A 21,198-nucleotide genomic window follows, 5' to 3' on the forward strand; every position below is an offset into this window, starting at 1 on the left:
GCCCAAGAACTTAGGCCTTCCTCTGCTGCACCCCCAGGCACATTAGCAGGGAGCTGGATTGAAACTGGTACAGCTGTGGGGGCTGGTGCTGTGGCACAGCGGGTTAATGCCCCAGCCTAAAGCGTCAGCATCCCATATGGGCTCTTCTGATCTAGCTCTCTGCTGTGGCCTGGGAAGGCAGTGGAAGATGGCTCAAGTTTTTGGGCCCCTGCACCCATGTGGGAGAACCGGAAGAAGCTCCTGGCTCCTGATTTTGGATCAGCTCAGCTCTGGCCGTTGTGGCCATTTGGAGAGTGAACCAGTGGATGGAAGACCTCTCTCTGTAACTCTTTCAGATAAAAATAAATCTTTAAAAGGGGGGGGGGGGCAGCTAGGAATTGAACCAGTACCCAGATGGGATGCCAGCTCTGCGGGTGGTGGCTTCAACTGTTATACAATGCTGGCCCCTAAAAGCATTTTAAATAAATAGATGTTTGATGCTATCTAAAACTCCCTTTTGAAAAAGATTCTTCAAAAATAGAACTGTTGAGAAATACTTGCTTCTAATATCACTAAAAATATCTAATCTTATATGACAACCAGAAGTTCTAAGAGATAAATGGGTAAAGGATAGCAATAAATAATTCACATAAACAAAATGTAAACAGAAAGGAAATCTCAGAAGAGAAACTCTCTATTAGTATTTAAAAATGCTAATTAGCTGGTGGCAAAATTATAATACTCAAGGTTGGTGACATGTAAAGTTGAAAAATCCATTTGAAAGACATTATCAGAAGGCATAAAAGCGCACACACTCTTTGACCTCCTGATCCCACTTATGGCAATTACTCCTATCATGCGTATTTTTTCTTTAATGGCCAGTATAGGAGGAGGATGAACTACGACACAACTTTCACTACAGACATGATGATGGACCAAGAATGCACTGTGAGGTGCCATGTGTGGCCCTGCAGTGCCCGCATGCCATACCCTAGCACCGGTTCCAGTCCCGGCTGCCCCACTGCTGATCCAGCTCCCTACTACTGGCCTGGGAAAGCAGTACAGATGGTGCGAGTGCTGGGGCCCCTGCACCACATGGGGGACTCAGGTGGAGATCGGGGTCCTGGCTCTGGCCTGGCCTGGCTCCAGCTGTTGTGGCCATTTGGGGAGTGAACCAGTGGATGGAAGATCTAATTCTTTCAAATAAATAAATCTTTAAATTAAAAAATACACTGTAAAATGGTTTATAATCTATCTGGTTAGACAAACCTTATAAAGTACTGCACGAAAGTGCAAACAGCTATAGTAAAAGGCGGGATTCAGAAAGATTTTTCTCCACTGTAAAATGCACCGTGCTGGACCAGTGCTGTGCGTAGAAAGTTAAGATTCTGGCACCAGCCGGCATCCCATACGGGCGCTGGTTCATGTTCTGGCTACTCCATACCTCTCTCTATGTCTCTACCTCTTGGTCTGTAACTCTGTCTCTCAAATAAATAAATAAATATTTTTTAAAAATGTGTTGTGTTGTTTTCTCCACGAAGGAGCTGCACCTTTCATGTTTGGATCGATCTTTTTTGCGCCAGCAGGGATAGGTGACACACTGGCGACGTTGGACGACACAGATCGGTTTGGCGTGCGAGGTGAGCCTCCTGGGACCCTTGGCGAGGCATCCTATATAAAAACAGGAAAACCACAAATATAGAAAAATCTGACACTTTCAGCTTCACAAAAGGTATTATAAAAAACAAAAAAAAAACCCCTCTGCAACCGTCCCCTCTGTGTTCTGTGGGTACTTCTACATGGAAGCCCTGACGACGTTTTTTCAGTGGAAAGAATACACTGAGTAATGAAGCATGGTTGAGTTCAAGCCTGGCAGGCAGACCGGGACTACAACCTGGACTTGATCCCACCAGCTGTGTAATCTCCAGCAAACCACATCCCCTGAAGGCCCTGCTCCCCCTCTGCAGACAGCGGCTAGTAACAGGACCTGCTCAGGCTGTTGTGGGGGTTTGTAAGATAACTCATGTAACTGGCTCATACAGCAACTCACATACAACAAATGCTGCAAAACAGGTTTTTATGTAAGGTTTCAGTATTCTAAAAGAGTAAAGTTTCTTTTAAAAATTTCACAATTCCAAAATAATTCTGAATTCAAGTTTAGATCAAAGTATACCACTATGAAGCGAGATTTGTCTAAGATTAAGAAAAAAGAACCAAAGCACTATGTACTGCACTTTAACAATGTCGCATCTGTAATACTGACCACAGGCCTTCCAGCTGCAGTTGGTGGCTGCTTTGCTAAGAGGGACTGGAAAAAAAAAATCTCAGTTTAGAGGTGATAGTGCACACTGCTGTTTCTGAAGAAAACCTCTACAGGACGACACGCCCACCGCTCATGCCCCGGCCGCTTCCGATGCGCCCTCCTACCTGGAGCTTCATGAGAAACACCTGGTCATCCTCCGCCATAATCTCCTTCTCGTGCACAAACTGCAACAAGCAACGTGTACATGAGCAGGCGTAACACGTTACGCTGACATCACCGAGAACACGCTTTCTGGAGCAGACTAATCACAGGCAGCTCCCGAAGGTGAACGCTGCTTGCATGAACAGTTAGCAGTGAGGCGCCGCACCCCAGCTGTACAGCAAAGCCATCCAGGCACTACCTGCGGTCACGTGAAAGCTCTGCATCTGCTCTTCAGCCCGCGACAGCGCCAGTGGCTGGGGAGCACTGTCAATGAAGCTGGTGTGACTGGGGACCTGAACCCTCAACTTGCTTTATATTTCAGTGTCGTATGTGACTTGCGCCTCACCGTACTGAACAGCCCTAGAGCCACAGGCACGTTAACCATGAAACGTCTACACCACACTGGCCTTTGAAAAAGCTCAGTAATGTCCAGTGGAGTGAAATGCAGTTGTCCTTGTTTTCCCTGAAGTAAAAAACGTAACGGCTCCTCTACCAGCGGAACAATCAGGAAAAGTGCAGACGTCACACACACCCAGCCTACTACCTTCTTCCAGGAGCCAGAGGGACCCTTTCAAAAGGCTACCTTACTCCTCAGCTCTAACTCTCCAACTGCTTTCCCTCTCAGAATGGAACCCCAAGCCTCACTGTGAGGCCCAGCAGAGCTGCCCCTCCGGCCCCAGGGCAGGTGCACTGCAGCTCCCTCTGCCCTCGGATCCACCTTTAGAGACCTGCCCCTCCCAACAGGACGCCCGGCCCCGTCCTCTCACAGCCCTGAACCAACGCGCTACTCCACATCCACCGACTTCATCACCCCGTCTGGTTAGCACCCCGTGCCCGAACGGTGCCTCAGCTGGTGCGTTCCAGCTTTTATGGAATGAATAAAAGAAAAAACCTTAAAGCATCATTTTGTTGGTAAAAGAATGGGAACCATTTTTAGATGTGCACATTTCTTTTAATAGACAGCCAAACTCAATACCATGCTAACAATTTTTCCTTTGAACTTTTTTGTATTATTTATAACCTACCAATGCTCTATATTGTGAATGTTTGGGTCCTTAAACACAGATCTTAATATACATTAAATCAAAGCTATTTTTTGCTGAAATATACTTCAAATTAAAAGTCAGTGAGAACCATTATATGCAAACATTCCTTTTTATACAACTTTTCAGAATATCTACGCCATACACTCCTTCATATCAAATCAAGGTAAGTGGAAGCAGAGTGCCTTCTGGAACCAGATCCAACAGTCACAGAATGACTGGTGCAGTCAAGACCAAAACTGAATACAGAAGCCTGGAGCTTCCTGGGTGGCTGTGGGTTGAGATGAGTAACGAGTAACTGGGAAGCAGACCCGGGATCGGCCTCAGCGGGCGTGAAGCAAACCACCCTACACTGCTCTCCTGCCTCCTGACGGGGGGGGGGGGCCCAGGTTACAAAGTTCAGAGCGTCTACCTATTCACACTGCTCAGGATCCACGAGTCGCCACGCCAGTCACTGATTTCCAAGGCTCTGGGTTAGACGACTCGTTCTGCACTAAGGTGGAGATGTGCTAATACGCCAAAGCTAAGAGTCAGGAGCTGAACAGCTGATCTGCATTTTGCTAAAACAAATCCTTACGCCGACTGCACATGAGAAACACCCACAATAGGCTTCGAAACCTCCCTGACAGAGGAGGACAGCCTTGCTTACAACCTCCAAGTCAGGAATTCCCCTCTCGGTGGGAAAGCCCAAATGCTGAGACCATTTACCAAAACTGTTACCTTTCGGACAGGTGGTTTCGTTATGATGTCTTCAAAATTATCTTCTGCTTTTAGCGTCTGAAAATTCTCATGTAATATTCCTATCTTCTTGTCATTATCCCACCCTGCTGGACTGCAAAGAAACACGCATGATGAATTGTCACGCACTTACATCATCACCTGTACTCAGCCCATCACCGTGTAAAGGGAACACTTTCAGGAAGGCAACCTGACCAACTAGGGAAACCCAATTACTGTGATGATGTCCACATTATGTCTTAATAATTCCCACTTTAAATGATGACCAATAGTCCTTAAAGATGTGATTACAGTTTTTTCTTGGGGGAGGCAATAATTATCTCCCGATTTTATGAACTTAAAAAGCATGTCTAGATTGCACACTGAATCATTTATGTATCATAAACCATTAAACAAGTAAGCAGATACAGGGGCTCGCATTGTAGCGTCGCGGGTAAAGCCACTGCCTGTGACACACGGGCACCTGTTCATGTCCTGGCTACTCCATGTCCAATCCAGATCCTGTTAATGACCAGAGAAAAGCAGCAGAGGATGGCCCAAGTATTTGGGTCCCTGCCACCCATGTGGGAGACGCAGATGAAGCTCCCGGCTCTGCACTGGCCTAGTGTGGCCACTGCGGCCATCTGAGGAGTGGACTGTGGGATGGAAGATCTCCCTGTTTTTCCCTTGTCCTCTCTAACTCTTTCAAATAAATAAATCTTTTTTTTAAAAGTAGTTATGATAAACCATTATTTGCATCCAATAAGCAGGTTAGCTATTAGCAAGCCCTTGTAAAAAGGAGTTGGGAGAGCAGGCGTCTGTGCCCACACACTACGTCACAGGGCTTTGCTTTACTTCCTGACTCCGGCTGCTGGATCGTTCTTGCCAGGGACTGGTGATGGCTCAGGTGATGCCACCCTCAGGGGAGGCCCTGGCCATTGAGGGCTTTGCAAAGAGAATCAGCAGAAAGGAAATCCTCTCCTCCCTTTATCTCTCCCTCTCAGATAAATCATCTGAAAAATAAAATAAAAATACAACGGGGCCAGGCCAGCAGTAAAACAAAAAGGTAGCGCAAGCACTCGCGTCCTCGTCATGAAAGGTCCAACGTCCCCCTCAAGACTCAAAATGATTCACAGTGGACAGTGACGACACAACCTGCAGAGGAGTGTACTTACATGAATACAGCGTCCTTCTCCACCACGATAGCAGGAATTTTATAGGGAAATCCATACAGTTTCTGGACAATGTACTTATACACGAGGTCTATATTTTTGTTCTCTTTTACTGATGTGTAAATAAGCGCTGCACCGTCTGGATACTGCAGTTAAGAAAATCTGACAAACCCCGCGAGCAAGGACCGCCCAATCTTGCGCTCCCAGCTCAACCTTTATAACCTCATGCATATTATTTTTAAGACTAACTTCCAAAAGTATAGGATAGAAAAGAAATTTCTAAAGTATTAAATACTTATTGGCAAAGATGCAAATAATCTTTACACAATCAATTTGACTTGGGAAACTGGAAGTCTAAGCAAAGAAACGAAGGTGAATCCAGCCACACCACCACCACTGTCACGCTATGAACGACGCAGAGACGTTTCCTCTCATCGCTGTGAAGGTCACGACAGAGGCTGCTCATCAGGACGTGCTGGCCCTTTCAACAAGCACGGTGAGCAGTGCTGCCTCCCGGGAAGTGAGACTGATGCCCAACTCGGAGACCCAAGGTGCGGCGGGAGCACCCCGTCAGGTCCCACAGGAAGCTACCAAACAATGATCCCGGGGGCTGGCGTCGTGGCTCACTTGGTTATCTTCCACCTGCGGCACCGCATCCCATATGGGCGCTGGATTCTGTCCCGGCTGCCCCTCTTCCAGGCCAGCTCTCTGCTGTGGCCCGGGAGGGCAGTGGAGGATGGCCCAAGTGCTTGGGCCCTGCACCCCATGGGAGACCAGGAGAAGCACCTGGCTCCTGGCTTCAGATTGGCACGGCGCCGGCCATAGTGGCCATTTGGGGAGTGGACCTTCCTCTCTGTCTCTCTCTCTGTCTATAACTCTGTCAAATAAATAATAATAATAATAAAAAATACCAACCTCTCTTGCAATTATATATATATATAAAAAAATGATCCCAGGCAGGGGCCACGGTTAACCCACCAATACATGATGCTGACATCACAATTAGAGTGCTGGTTCAAGTCCCAGACGCTCTGCTTCCAATCCAACATCCTGCTGAATGCAGCTGGGAAAGCAGGGGAAACGCAGCTGAGCCCCTGCCAGCCACGCGCAGTTCCAGGTTCCTGGTTCTGCCCTGCCCAGCCTGGCCACTGTATCCAGTTCTGCCCTGCCCAGCCTGGCCACTGTATCCAGTTCTGCCCTGCCCAGCCTGGCTATTGTATCCAGTTCTGCCCTGTCCAGCCTGGCCATTGTATCCAGTTCTGCCCTGCCCAGCCTGGCTATTGTATCCAGTTCTGCCCCGCCCAGCCTGGCCACTGTATCCAGTTCTGCCCCGCCCAGCCTGGCCACTGTATCCAGTTCTGCCCCGCCCAGCCTGGCCACTGTATCCAGTTCTGCCCCGCCCAGCCTGGCCACTGTATCCAGTTCTGCCCCGCCCAGCCTGGCCACTGTATCCAGTTCTGCCCCGCCCAGCCTGGCCACTGTATCCAGTTCTGCCCCGCCCAGCCTGGCCACTGTATCCAGTTCTGCCCTGCCCAGCCTGGCCACTGTATCCACGTGGGGAGTAAACCGCAGAAAGCAGCTAGCTCACTCTGGACGTGTCTGAGGCTTATGCACCTCAAAGTGCTCAGTGCACCTTAGTGTGGGATACAGAAATCGCCACAGAAGCCTGACTGTGTGCTCTGCATTTCTGACGGGCCCTGTAATGAGAACACACTGCTGGCGATCTGGACGATTTCTACGACTGAGAAAGTTGTCCTACGGCTGAGAAATCACAGTCGAGAGGCTTGTGGCAGCAGGGGCTTGGCAGTGCAGCTACGCCGCTGGCCAGGGTGCCCACGTCCCTGAGGAGGGCCGGGGTCCCAGTCGTCTCCTCCGTCCCGGCTCCCTGGGCACACAGCCAGGGAGGGGGTGGGGGCAGGCAGTGCCGCTCCTCACACAGCACACTCGCACTGAGCTCCTGGCTCCCGGGCACCTGGGAGTGAAGCAGCAGATGGGACCCACCCTTCTGTCTCTCAAACGAAATACACTAAAACATAAAATAAAGACAGATGATCTTGAACTCTTACCCTTACTCACTGATAAACACACACATCTCACTTTCATGAGGCAACTCTTAAATCAATCGTGTTTCTATTTTAGTAGACAACGTGTTTTCTGACATTGCTGTAACATTTTGAAGTAAACATAAACTAAACATTTACAGACTGTTCTCAAATTTTCAAATATTTGAAGACACCAAAAAGGCCACACACGCCAGTGTCAAGTAATCCTACTCAGTGAGGCTCTCTGTAAGCAGTTCAACTCCCACGAATGGGAATGCGGGAAAACATTTACACAACTCCTAAAACCCATCCATGTAGTTCCTTTACTTAAAATAAGATTAGAACAGATAAGGTGCACTGCTTTGATAAGCGGTATTAAAAGGATACACTGTAAACAAAACTTCCGGATATGGGACTGGATAAAATCAAAATGTTCATCTCTGTAGTCATGTTCTTTCTCCAACACACTAATGGCATCACACTGTTGAGTTAAAATAATTAAACAGAAGTAAACTTAATATAATAGAAATTAAATATAGTAACTTAAACACATTCCTTTTTGGATGGAGGAGCAACACAAAACGATCACTCTGCTACAGTGACTGAATAGTAGGACCTAGAATAACAACAGACATTTAGCTGGAGTCTTAAGACTAACAAATAATTTTACTTCTTTAAAAAGCAGTAACTTTTATGTTATACTGAATCCAAGACACCAAAAGGAGAAGATTTACATGCTGAGGAATGAAGAATAACACTGAACGCATACCAAGAGGTCAGATTTTCTAACTCTAGTGTTTATGTCTTAGTGCAGCTTTTCAGATCCAAAACCTACCCCAGTCTTAAACAAGGGACCTCGACTGCTCCCCGTGTCCTTTCTGTTCCTCTGCTTATCTGATCACTTTCTACTGAACTGCATTTCTCTTCTGGCGCTCTTATTCACTTTCACAACAATCTCATCAATAACAAAGTGAGGGGGTCACAGGCTGCTTTTAACATACCACCAGTGCGATCAGTGGAGTGACTCTGGACTCTGCTTGCTAAAGGAACACACAACGCAGACATGTTCGAGCATCGCGGGACCCAAGTAACTTCACTAAACCCCTCTGAAACGAAGGTGTGAAATATGGAAACTTCTAATATGAAACAAACTAAGAGTATTGGGGTCGACTTTGGCCTCTAGTCCTTTGTTACACACATGTATACATATGATAGAACAGGCTCCTGGGACAATCACCAGAAGCATTTGGCTGCCCCCTCTAGAATACTGGGAGTGGTATTTCAAAACATTACAGATACTTGTAACCACACCACTGACTCAATGACATTTCCAGTAAAGCACAGTTTAGTGGAGATTTTAACTGAAATCAGAGGATACGGACCTACGGCCACAAACTGTCTCCCCCCGAATCCATTTCCAGCGTCTTTAAACTCAGAGACGAGCCTCCTCCCTTCCATCCACCCTCTCTGCCTTGCCACACTGCACATTTTAAAAGCTTATAAACTAAGTATACCTGACAGTGCCTTAGATTCTATATAATACAGCAGACAATCTCTCTGGGCTTTAAAATTTATGAGTCTGACTCATTTGATACTGATTAAGGACCCTGTAAACTCAACATTTTTCCTTTGGAAAATAACAATTTTTTATGAGACAAGTTGTGTTATAAAACAAGAGAAACATCTGCTAATAAATAGCTCTTTGCCAAACAAAACAAAACCAAAACAAAGCACATATAAGGATTCAAGTGTGAATTTTAAAAATACTGTTTGACACGAAAGGTGTTAAGTAACTCGAGTCACCATTTGAAAAGCAGACAGCAGGTTTTAACTTGATTATTCCAAATGCTGCCTTTCCTTTCCTTTGTTACTGACAATTTTTGTAATATTTCATGTAAAACTAAGATAGGCTTTACATTTTTATCATTTTTTATCTTAAAGACAAATAAATTTTGTACTTTCCTTTTAACTATTTGTTAATTTTACATATTTCAAAAACATTAGGTATCAAACAGCTTTATGTAGTCATTACATTAACTATTCTACGAGCTACAAACAGCAAAAACATACTACTTGGGACTGAGTAGGGAGCGTATTAACTTTATCCATTGAGTTAGTCTTAAAAGAAACCGGTTTTCATCATAAAATACCTACAGTGAAAAACTAAGGGAACAGAATTTTGACAACAGTGATCCTATTAACACCTTTATTATAAATAAATAAGATACCCTCGATATTTACATATCAATTATAATGAGTGATGCTAGGTGTTTAAATCTATTTTAAATATGCAATCTTCTGCTATTAAGAGAGCAACAATTTAATGTGGAAAACATATTATTTTACAAAAATTAAAAAGCTATCATTATACCAGTAAGTTCTACTAAATAATGATGCTTAATTGAAATCATGCAAAAACAAATTCAATAACAGAATATTTGAAATAGTGTTTTCTTTCAAAGGAACTATGATTAAGATCACAAAGGCAACACGTATCATATGCCATTTTAAGATATTATTGTTATATGTTAACAAAAATTATCTAAGAAAACTAAACAATGTGTTAGCTCCAAAAAAACCCTGAAAAACAAAGCAATTGTTTGTCCTCAGTGAATATCAGCAGCAAATCTCTAGGAAGCAAACTAACCTTTGTGCAAACTACTAGTACTGGAATGCCCAAGTTATGTGTAAGTGTATCTGCACCCAGCGGTAAAACTACACTGTCATCTTTGTCTTCCTGTGACGTGGTGTTTCTTCTTTGAGGAGAAACTGGGAAGTCTTCTCCCGGCTCTACATATTCTTGGAAGTCTCTAATCACTGAAAACCAAAGTAAACATATTTTAGAAATCACTTTATTCAGGAGGTGGCTCTTCCTGCCATAATCTAAACACACGCTTTATTAGAGCTTTTATTTATCATTTAGCCTCCTGTAAGAACAGCAGTGTGACACGTCTGTTTACACACATCAGTAACTGCAAGGCAGAGCGCTGCAGGGGATGGCTCCAGAGAGCAGGCCGACACAGGTCTAACGCAAAACTCCTCTGCTGGTCACGTGCAGCAGTACCCTTCTCCCTCCCCTAATCAACACAAGGAAGAGACATCACGTGACTTAAACAGCCGTCTTAGCCGATTCTCATACTAACTTCCCCTCTCTAAACCTTCCTCCTAATCTCAATCTTGGGCCATATTCACTTTGTATCCTTGGTAAAAACTAAGGAAATATTACTAAAACTGACACATTTTAGCAGCCTTTTGCAAGACTGACTTATCAGGAGCTGTGGTAATGTAGGCTGTAACTCAGTAATCGCCCTTCTGGGATTCTCAAGGGCACCACCAGTGATGTACACACACGGGGATTTCTACAGAACACTGCTCACCATGCTCAAAACAGCGAACCTGGAAACAATTATCTACAGTATAGGATTAAAGTCATACCAGGAATACTACTCAGAGCCATAAGATGTCATCAAGTGTCAGCTGTGGCGTGGCAGGTAAAGCTACCGCCTGTGGTGCCGGCATCCCATATGGGCACTGGTTTGAGAGCAGCTGCTCCACTGCCAACATAGCTCTCTGCTGTGGCCTGGGAGAGCAGAAGGTGGCCCATGTCCTTGGGGCCCTGCACCCCCCTGGGAGACCTGGAAGAAGCTCCTGGCTCCTGGTTTCCGATCAGCACAGTTTGGGCCGTTGTGGCCATCTGGGGAGTGAAACCGTGCATGGAAGACCTCTCTCTTTCTCTCTCTGCCTCTCTGTAACACTGCCTTTCAAATAAATAAATCTCTATAAAAAATATTGAAAGCTGTAGGAAAACAGTAACAGAGAGAGAGAGAGAGAGAAGGAAATAAAAGTATCATTCTAGTCTAGAAATAAAAAAGCTGGAAAAATACTAAGTACACTCCACTATATTTTTAAGAAGCAATCCATGTATATTACTGAAATAACTAGGAAAATGCTATTAATTTTCTAGAGTGATCCTGAGCCAGACCCTCTGCCTCACCCAGGAGGATGCACCTGGAAGAAGCTGCTCTAGTTTTCTGGGGGCCAGGGAGGGGGGTCTGAATAGCTGAGCCGGGTTCCTCCAGAGACACAGCGCCCAAAGATCAGAGGCTGAATCCTTAACAGGGGTTCTCAGACAGCATCACAGACTGGAACCAGGCAAGAAGACTGCGAAGGCATCACAGGTTGCTGGCTCCGTCCTCCGGAGTTTGAGTCAGCAGTGAGAATCTGCTCCCAGCTGCACTGGTAGCGACGCTGCCGGTCCAGGGACCACACGTGGAAAACTGCTGCTCAAGGGTAAGCCTTCGCTGAGCCAGGACGGTAAAACCTCCACGCAATGGCCAACAAGCAAAGAAAAGTATGTTTTAAAAGCACCTAAACATCTTTTTAATGACTCAGGAGTCACATTCTCTTAGGTTTTTACTGTTTCCTTAGGATATAAATTTTAGTAAGCTGTTCATTTCGCCCTAAAAATTGTTAGCAACTTATAATAATGAAGCATTTCATGTATTTTGTTTGGTAAAGTAAAACACTGCCAAATAAAGAGCTGTCAGTGAAATTTTAAAATGTCACTGGCTTACGTTAGAAATAACACGTATCGTTTTAATACTTTCCATGAAAATTTCCAATTCACATAGGCATGAGCAATCTATACCATGTACTTTATAAATCTTAAAAACCAGATTAACGTCTTTCTATTTATGCTGTTAACACCTTTTCAGGCATATTTTGTTTTGACAGGGTTAGTAAGATAGCTCTACTAATCGAGAAATGAAACTAAGGCCAGCGTTGTGGCACAATGGTTAAGCCACTGCTTGTAACAAACACCTGCAGTTTGAGTTCCAGCTGCTCCACTACTGATCCAGCCCCCTGCTCATGAGCCTGGAAAGGCAGCAGATGATGGCCCAAGTGCCTGGGCCCCTGCACCCACGTCGGAGACCTGGACAGAAGTCCAGTCTCCTGGCTTCGGCCTGGCCCAGCCCCGACAACTGCAGACATTTAGGCAGTAAACCAACAGATGGGAGATCTCTTACTCCGCATCTCTGTCACTCTGCCTTTGCTCCCTGCTAATGTGCCAGGGAAATGGCCAAGTGCTTGGGCCCCTGTACACAAAAATCATGCTCTGCGTTCCTAGCTTCGGTCTGGCCCAGCCTCAGCCACTGCAGCCATTTGGGGAGTGAACCAGCAGATGAAGATCTCTCACTCTGTCCCTCTCTCTGTAACTCTGCCTTTCAAATAAATTAAAAAAAAAAAAAAAAAAAAATCCTGGGGCCAGTGCTGTGGCAGCATCCCACAGGGGAACCAGTACAAGTCTAGGCCACTCCACTTTCAATCCAGCTCCCTGCTAACATGCCTAGGAAAGCAGACGATGGCCCAAACCCTTCAGCTCCTGAACCCACTCTGCAAGACCCAGAAGCTCCTGGCTCTTGGCTTCTGATCAGCCCACCTCCAGCTGTTGCAGCCATTTGGAGAGTGAACCAACAGAAGGAAGATCTCTCTCTCTCTCTGTCTTTCCCTCTCTCTCTGTAACTCTTTTGAATAAATAAATAAATATTTAAAAAGAAAATCTTTAAATGAAACTAATAAACAGCTAGAAAAAACTCAAAATTTTCACCCCAAAAATTATTTTTCACAATGAACACAGTTTTTTGGCAAGAAAAGGCACCCTCCATCATGTTTATGTCACCAGTTTAAAACTATATTAAAAGTTAGTATGTTACTCAAAGTGCATTTCAAATAACGGTACAATAAGTTTCCTTCACCAATCTTTAGAGTGAGACAAAGAATCCCAGTAATTACTACAGTCAGCTAAAATATCTTGTATCTGAATTATTATTAATTATTTCTAGACTACTCACACTTCTGTTCCATCTCCTTCATTTCTTCAGGAGGGATTTTCAACTTGTCAACGTGCTCTCTAACAACACTTGCCCATTTCTGTAACGAATCCAAAGCAGTCCAGGGCTTTGACATGTCAACAACCAGCGTGACCAGAGTGTCCTTCAGAGAAATGGCATCCAGTGAGAACTTGAGGAGGCCTTTGTGATACAGGTCTCCATCTAAGATCCACACGTTACACCTTGTTTGATCTACAACACACAAGAGACAGTTACTAAGGCAACAGGACTGTCATTTCATCACTGCAACACTAGCTGGTATTTTAGGGTATCTCCACAGGAGAGACCAACTGACAAAGCTGTGATGTAGGTCACAAATCCCAATTTAGTAAAGGCCCAAAATGATTTAACTGACAACCAGAGGACCAGCATCCTCTACTTCATACTTCTGAAGTTTAAAGCAGAGACTACAACAACATTTTTTTTTTTTTTTACCACCAGCAGATAGAGTTCTATGTGCTAGATACATACAAACTGGGAAGGCAAGTGAGCCACAGAAGAAATGGCTGAGCAGATGAACAGCCGGGGACAGACGACATTTCTGTCAGAAAATAAGACGGCTTTGAAAAGGGAGGCAAAAATTAAGATTTCCAAGGTGGCAAGAAGGCTAACATCTGCTCCCCAGAATACCCCAAGACGCTTAACAGCATCACACACGATGAATGCCAATCCCCGTCAATGCAGCATGCCTACACAGCACTGTCCTGACCAGCACGAGACCCAGGGTCCCAGTATAAACCACGCCCTAAGAGACGTCGGAGCCTCAGTCACTTTAGAACACTCACGTCACAGGTAAAGGACTCACCATCCCGGTCTTCATCGTGCACGTTTAAGTACAAATATTCCAGTCCTCTTCCTTTCTTGTATTCCTCTATTCCCTGGATTTTCCTTATTAAACTTGTTTTTCCAGCTCCATCTTCACCTAGATACACATAAAAAAGGTGAACCTTTAAATTATCCTATGGGTTATTTGAGGATACTCTCTGGTGCTATGTGAAAAACCCAACTGGAACTGGCTTCAACCTAAAAGGACATTTTAGGAAGATAACTGGGTAGCTGCAGAAGCAGAGACGCAGACTCCGTCACCACCAGGACGTTCTCCCCAGGCACTGCTCTCTGTGAGGTCTGGTTCTGTCCTATCGTAAACGCCTTCCTCCGTGTAACTGCCAGGAGACAGCGAGGTAAACAACATCCTGGGGACGCAGCACTCCTTTGCTAGCTCGGTTTCACCAGCACCTCGAGTGTAGACCCGGAACTGGCCTGGTCTGAGCCATGAGCCCACGCACAGGCAGTCATGGAGAACAGACAGTGCATCAAGACTGACCATAGCAAGTTAGCATGGCCCTCACTAGAACCATGAAAGAAATATAACGCATGGGAGAAAAACTGGGGATAGAATCAGAATAAACTGGGCAAGAAAAAAAAAAAGGCAGAAGGAATACAGAACAGACCAAAATTTAAAGTTTGAAAACAGTAACAACAAGAAATCATATGATTTCAACTTGGCACAGTATAGCAAGTGTTTTAGTGTTTTGGTAAGAACCTTTTTATACTGGGAAGATGCAAATGCTGCATGAACTTATTATGTAGTTAGTAGTACCGTATTAATCATATAAAGATACAAAACTTGCTTAGATCTAGGGACTTATTCCTAGAGATTCATGAGTTCTCAGAATCTAAAAATTGTTTTCATTTTCAAACAAGTTACCCATCTCTCAGGTCTCCTGAATGCTGGCTGTCACCCGACTGCACGGCTCACCTCTGCACAATGCTCGTATCCGAGGGGTGCTAAGTGGAGCCCAGGGGACGCGGGCAGGACAGGAAGCGCGCGCACGGACTCGGAGCAGAGTACTCAAGGGCACAGTGCTCAGTTATACTGCGCACACTGGTTTCCCATGAGCCGTTTCCCAGCCCGGGTCACTGCAGCACAGAGCACAGCAGCGGGTGTGGAATCATCCCAAGTGTCCACACACAAAGGCGGGCGGTTAGAGCAAACGCTGTGCAAGCCCACATCTGCAACCACACGGGTGGGTCTGGAGGGCATCACGGTACGCGCCACCAGCCAGGCACAGACAGACAAGCACCGCGTGACCCGACGTGGGGAAGGCAGAGTAGCTCCCGCACGGGGGAGAAGCGCAGTGGTTGCGGTGGCCGTGCAGGGGGTGGAGAGATGTTGGTCAAAGGTCACAAAATGTCGTCAGGAGGAGTAAGTCCAAGAGATCTATTATACAGCATGGTGACTGTAATTAGTAACAATATGCTGTATTCTTGAAAACAGATTACAAGTATTCTAACCACAAAGATAGTAACTACCTGAGGTAGCAGATGAATTAATTAGCTTGATTTAACCATTCCTTAATGTGTGATATATATATTTCAAAACACCATGCATGATAAATTTATACATTTTTAAAAAGAATGACATTAAATGAGAATGTATTTCTTAATCTATTCTTACAGTACACTGTCAAAAGGAACACAGTGGGTTAAAAACAGTAATAGCTATGATAATGACAATGATGCATGTTTAAAATGAAAATTTTAAAGTTAATTAATGAAAAATAAACCTCTACTTTTGAACTCAACACTGGCACTTAATTTCAGCAAAACATCAATGGAAATGAAGTCTGTATGTTGAAAGGTATTTGTACGCCCACACTCCCACGGTCACTGCACTATTATTCATAATAGCGAAGCTACGGACTCAACCGAGGCACCGTTCAGAGACGGAGAGGCAAATGCTGTATGTGCACACAGCACAATTTCTTGCATTGATGTTGCTAATTGGAATTTTCTCAGTTCCACAGTTCTACAGCATTTATGATTTTTCATTTTACAGTTAAGACTACAAAAGCAAAAAATTATGTCACCTAAACAGGCACCAGAATTAGACTTGATAACAAAAATAATTTAAATTGCTGTGTGAGATGATCTACGAAAACTTTCCTTTAAAAGGAGTCTGGGGCTGGCGCTGTGCGTAGTGGGTAAAGCCGCTGCCTGCAGTGCCAGCATCCCAAATGGGCGCCGGTGCAAGTCCCGGCTGCTCCACTTCCAATCCAGCTCTCTGCTGTGGCCTGGGAAAGCAGCAGAAGATGGCCCAAGTGCTTGGGGCCCTGCAACCACGTGGGAGACCTGGAAGAAACTCCTGGCTCCTGGCTTCGGATCAGCGCAGCGCGCCGGCCGTGATGGCCATTGGGGGGTGAACCAACTGCAAAGGAAGACCTTTCTCTCTGTCTCTCTCTCTCTCTCTCTCTCACTGTCCACTCTGCCTGTCAAAAAGGAAAAAAAGAAAAAAAAAAGAACAGCTCCAAGCCTACATTAGCGTGCAGAACTATTACCATCTAGCTACGAGGTTCCCTAATTTAAGGTACTGCAGCCATCACCACGGCTGGGCTACTTCCTTTCTCTAGACGGAAGACAAGTAGAAACGCTTTCCCGAACACAGCCAGAGCTGATGCCTTTCAGTGAGGCCGTCAATCATTCACTCCACTACAATCATCAATAGTTCTCACACATGTATAGAGTTAGCTGGGGAGACTGTTAAACAGATTAGTGGGCCCCAATCCCTAAGTTCCTGACTCATTAATTCTGGAATGGGGCCCAAGAATCTGCAATTCTTTTTTTAAAGATTTATTTACTTGAAAGGCAGAATTACAGAGAGAGAGAGAGAGAGAGAGAGAGAGAGAGAGAGAGGTCTTCCATCCACTGGTTCACTACCCAGATGGCTGCAACAGCCAGAGCTGGGCTGATCCCAAGTCAGGAGCCAGGAGCTTCCTCCGGGTCTCCCACGTGCGTGCAGAGCCTCAAGGACTTGGGCCATCTTCTACTGCCTTCCCGGGCCACAGCAGAGAGCTGGACTGGAAGTGGAGCAGGCGGGACCTGAACCGGCACCCACACGGGACACCGGCGCTGCAGGCGGCAGCTTTTCCCTCTACACCACAGTGCCAGCCCTGAGAATCTGCGTCTCTAACAAGTTCCCAGTGATGCTGACACTGCTGGGTCTAGGGATCAAACTTTGAAAACCAATAATTAGGCATTTACTACACTGTCAAACACCGGCATTACAGATTCACATGTCAATGTTGCTGTCTGCTAGGAGCTCATAAGCAGCAGAGGGAAAACAAACAGAAGACAGTTTCAACATATTGTCATCAGGATTACAGCAGAGGTGTGCGAATCAGAAAACCTGCCCAGAGGAAACAGCCTGTTTTTGCTTGGAAGCCAGAAAGGGCTTTGCAGAGAAGGGAACACTTCAGCCCAGCCCTGGGAGGTCAGTGAACCGTGCAGAGTCAGTCACTCCAGGAAGCAAGGAAAGCTCGCGCAGGGACCTGGAGGCAAGGCAGTGTCCTTCTAGCAAAGACAAATCACTTCAATGCCTGAAATGCAGGATGTGAGGGGAGAGCAGGCCCGATCCCGAGGGGCCTCTTCTGCCCAGCTGAGCTTACGCTTCCCTGGGCGGGCAGGGGCGAGTCACTGGCTCAGTTCAGGCATTTTAGAAACACTGCCCCAGCAGAAGCACAGAACCTGGGAAGGACTGAGTTCAGAGCAGGAGACCAGAGAGCGCAGACTATCAGTGGGAGCCCACCAAGAAATGAGCGAGGTCGGAACTGGGGTGCTGGGGTGGCAGGCGGCTGCAAAGGGAGCTGGCAGAAGACAAAGCTGTGCGAGTCAGAGGAGACGGCCTTGCCACACCTGAGTACCACCACCCTCTCCGCCTACGGACCTCGGAGAGAAGTCGTCCCCAGACTCTTCCGTCCCCACTCAGGGTCCCTCTCAGCTCTCTATTCTGCTCACTCCATGTGCAGTCCCCAGAGTCTCCACCATCCATGGGCTTCCATTGCACCCATCCCCTGGGACCCTCAGATTTCCTGCTAGCCCCAACTCTTCCTGAACCACTCGCTGGCATCACTACTGGGTCGTCCGTCCCATAAATACCTCACATTTCAACAGGTCCAAAGGCAGCACCACTACCCTGCCACTTACCCCTCGCTCACATAATTATAATATCCACATCTCAAGGCTCCTACACGTGCGATGTTCCTATCCAGAGCGCACCTTCTTCAGAAACACGCACGTCACCTGACTTTCTCGCCTTCCTCAAATCATCTGGTCAAGTACCCCACCCTGACTAGTTCATCTGAATCACAGCCTCCCGGGTGGGTGCTTGGTGCAGTGGTTAAGACATCGCTTGGGGGCCGGCGCTGTGGCACAGTGGGTAAAGCCCTGGCCTGCAGCGCCAGCATCCCATGTGGGTGCCAGTTCAAGCCCCGGCTGCTCCACTTTCGATCCAGCTCTCTGCTATGGCCTGGGAAAGCAGAAGATGGCCCAGGTCCTTGCACCCGTGTGGGAGACCCAGAAGAAGCTCCTGGCTCCTGGCTTCGGATCAGCCCAGCTCTGGCCGTTGCAGCCATTTGGGAAGTGAACTAATGGATGGAAGACTTCCCTCTCTTCTCTGCCTCTCTATAGTTCTGCCTTTCAAATAAGTAAAATAAATCTTAGAAAAAAGGACACCACTTGGGATGCCTGCATGCCACACCGGAGCGCCTGGATTCAAGACCCAGCTCAGCTCCCAGTTTCCGCTTCCTGCTAACGGGCACCCTGGGAGGCAGCAGGTGAAGGGCTCAAGTACCCGGGTCCCTGCCACCCACACGGGAGATCCAGATTGAATTCCAGGCTCCTGGCTTTGGCCTGGCACAGCCCTGGTTGTTATGGGCATTTAGGGAGTGAACCAAAAGATGTAATGTCTCTATGTCTCTCTGCCTTTCAAATAAACACATTTTTTAAAAATTTAATATTTTTATTTATTTAAAAGACATAGTTAGAGAGAGAGAGAGAGAGATGCAGACAGACATATAGAGAGGAAAAGAGATCTTCCATCCACTGGTTTACTTTCCAAAGTGTTGCAAGGGCCAAGGTTGGGTCAGGTTGAAGCTATGAGCCAGGAACTCAATCCAGGTCTCCCACATGAGTAGCAAGGCCCAAGTACTTAGGCAAACTTAAAAAAAAAATTTACTTATTTGAAAGGCAGAGTTATGGGAATAGCAGCAAGGGGAGAGAGAGGGAGAGGGAGGGAGGGGGGAGAGAGAGAGAGAGAGAGAGATCAATCGATCTTTTATCTGTTGGTTCACTCCCCAAACTGCCACAATGGCCAGGACTGGGCCAGGCCAAAGCCAGGAGCCAGGAGCTCCATCTGGGTCTCTCACATGAGTGCAGGGGCCCAGCACTCGGGCCGTCTTCCACTGCTTCCCAGGAGCATTAGCAGAGAGCTGGATCACTGGTGGCGCAGCCAGTACTCAAAGCAGAGCTCACATGGGATGCCAGCATAGCAGGGGGCGGTTTAACCCACTGTGCCACAAGACCAGCAGCAATCAAACTTTTTAAAAATTGAAAGCATAATATTTTCCTCTGTGCACCTGCTAATAAACTATGTCTCCTCCAGTCATATTATCTCTTAGAATGTTTTTGTCTTTTTACGTCTACAGACCAAAAGCTCCTCTACCCTGCCGTCCACATCTGACCACCGCGTGCAGCCCCGAGCCCTCCGACAGCACTGCACACTCTGGTCCCAGCAGCCCCAGGACCCTCCTCTACCCTGCCCTCCACATCCGACCACCGCGTGCAGCCCCGACACTCCAGCAGCACTGCACACTCTGGTCCCAGCAGCCCCAGGACCCTCCTCTACCCTGCCCTCCATATCCGACCACCGCGTGCAACCCCGACACCCCAACAGCACTGCACACTCTGGTCCCAGCAGCCCCTGGCCCCTCCTCTACCCATCTCCTCATGCCACTCTTAACCCTTCGGGGGTTGCACACTCAAGGATTTAGGAGGGAGATCTGCAACTTTGAAATGCATCCAAAAATGGGTCACAGAGTAGGATACATGTGATAAAGTCAGTGTGGTTAAATGTTAATGGCAGAATCTAGGTTGGGATAGGTGAATATTAACTGTAAAATCCCTTCAACTTCTTGTATGTTTTGAATTTTTAGAAGCTATGAGGCAAAAAAAAAAAAAAAAACCCTTCACGCTCTAATTCTGCTTTGTGGGAAAAGAACAAAACAAAGCTGACACTTATTTTTTTTTCTCTCCTAACCCTAACGCTGCCCCCAAGACAAGAAGCCAGCCCTGTTCAATCAACACTGCAGGGAGACATGAATCACAGTGGATCAGTGAAGATGCCCCCCCCCCGCCCCCCCCCCCGCCCAGGTGAGCCGTCCTTGATTTAAAATGGCAGGCCCTGACCAGGCCCAGGATCCTGCTCCTACGCCACAGCCTCATCCCCAACTTGCCCTTTCTGATGTAGAAAGCCAAAGCCCCCTCCTTATGTTAAATCTCCACTCTAACTGACATAAATAACATGTGTGCCCATCCCCTTCTGAACATGTATAGCCATTCTGAGATTTCCAGGAAAGTTCATGAATACACGCAATCTCCCTCAAAAAAAAAAAAAAAAAAAAAAAAAAAAAAAAGGCCCTATAAAACCTGTAATTCCTGGCTGCTTGGGGAGTCTGGTTTTGGTCAGGAGACCATCTTGTATCTTGGCTTGGTCAACCCAAATAGATTTCTCTCTGCTTACAGCTCAGATCAGTGTGTTCTCACTGGCACACATGCTAGACAGGAACCCTTGGGCCTTTCTACCTGGTGGCACTCCCAACTCAACGCTTCCCCTGCGCTGTCACTTCTCTGGAACACTCTTCTTTTCCTCACCTACGAAAACCCTAGTTCATCCTTCCAGTCTCCAGAAAGCTTTCTCAGATTTCACAAGGTTGGTTAAGAACACTCTTTTGGGGCCGGCACTGTGGTGTAGTGGGTAAAGCCGCTGCCTGAAGTGACAGCATCCCAAATGGGCACTGGTTCAAGTCCCAGCTGCTCCACTTCCTACCCAGCTCT

General features: G+C 46.5%; 1 protein-coding gene across 1 annotated transcript in view; it reads right to left on the bottom strand.

The window, feature by feature from the left end:
• DYNC1LI1 (dynein cytoplasmic 1 light intermediate chain 1) overlaps nucleotides 1–21,198 on the bottom strand; it is a 35,695-nt gene that overhangs the window by 2,194 nt on the left and 12,303 nt on the right. The window contains exons 3-11 of the mRNA XM_002716249.6: nucleotides 14,114–14,230; nucleotides 13,270–13,500; nucleotides 10,065–10,234; nucleotides 7,805–7,898; nucleotides 5,379–5,514; nucleotides 4,207–4,318; nucleotides 2,407–2,466; nucleotides 2,243–2,287; nucleotides 1,530–1,650 (exon numbers count right to left, since the gene is read on the bottom strand). Coding sequence (XP_002716295.3) covers nucleotides 1,530–1,650; nucleotides 2,243–2,287; nucleotides 2,407–2,466; nucleotides 4,207–4,318; nucleotides 5,379–5,514; nucleotides 7,805–7,898; nucleotides 10,065–10,234; nucleotides 13,270–13,500; nucleotides 14,114–14,230 — 1,086 coding nt within the window. The remainder of the gene's footprint in view (nucleotides 1–1,529; nucleotides 1,651–2,242; nucleotides 2,288–2,406; nucleotides 2,467–4,206; nucleotides 4,319–5,378; nucleotides 5,515–7,804; nucleotides 7,899–10,064; nucleotides 10,235–13,269; nucleotides 13,501–14,113; nucleotides 14,231–21,198) is intronic.

This window comes from Oryctolagus cuniculus, chromosome 4, assembly GCF_051225735.1.
Source record: "Oryctolagus cuniculus isolate XC-2025 breed Fujian yellow rabbit chromosome 4, ASM5122573v1, whole genome shotgun sequence".
NCBI lineage: Eukaryota > Metazoa > Chordata > Mammalia > Lagomorpha > Leporidae > Oryctolagus > Oryctolagus cuniculus.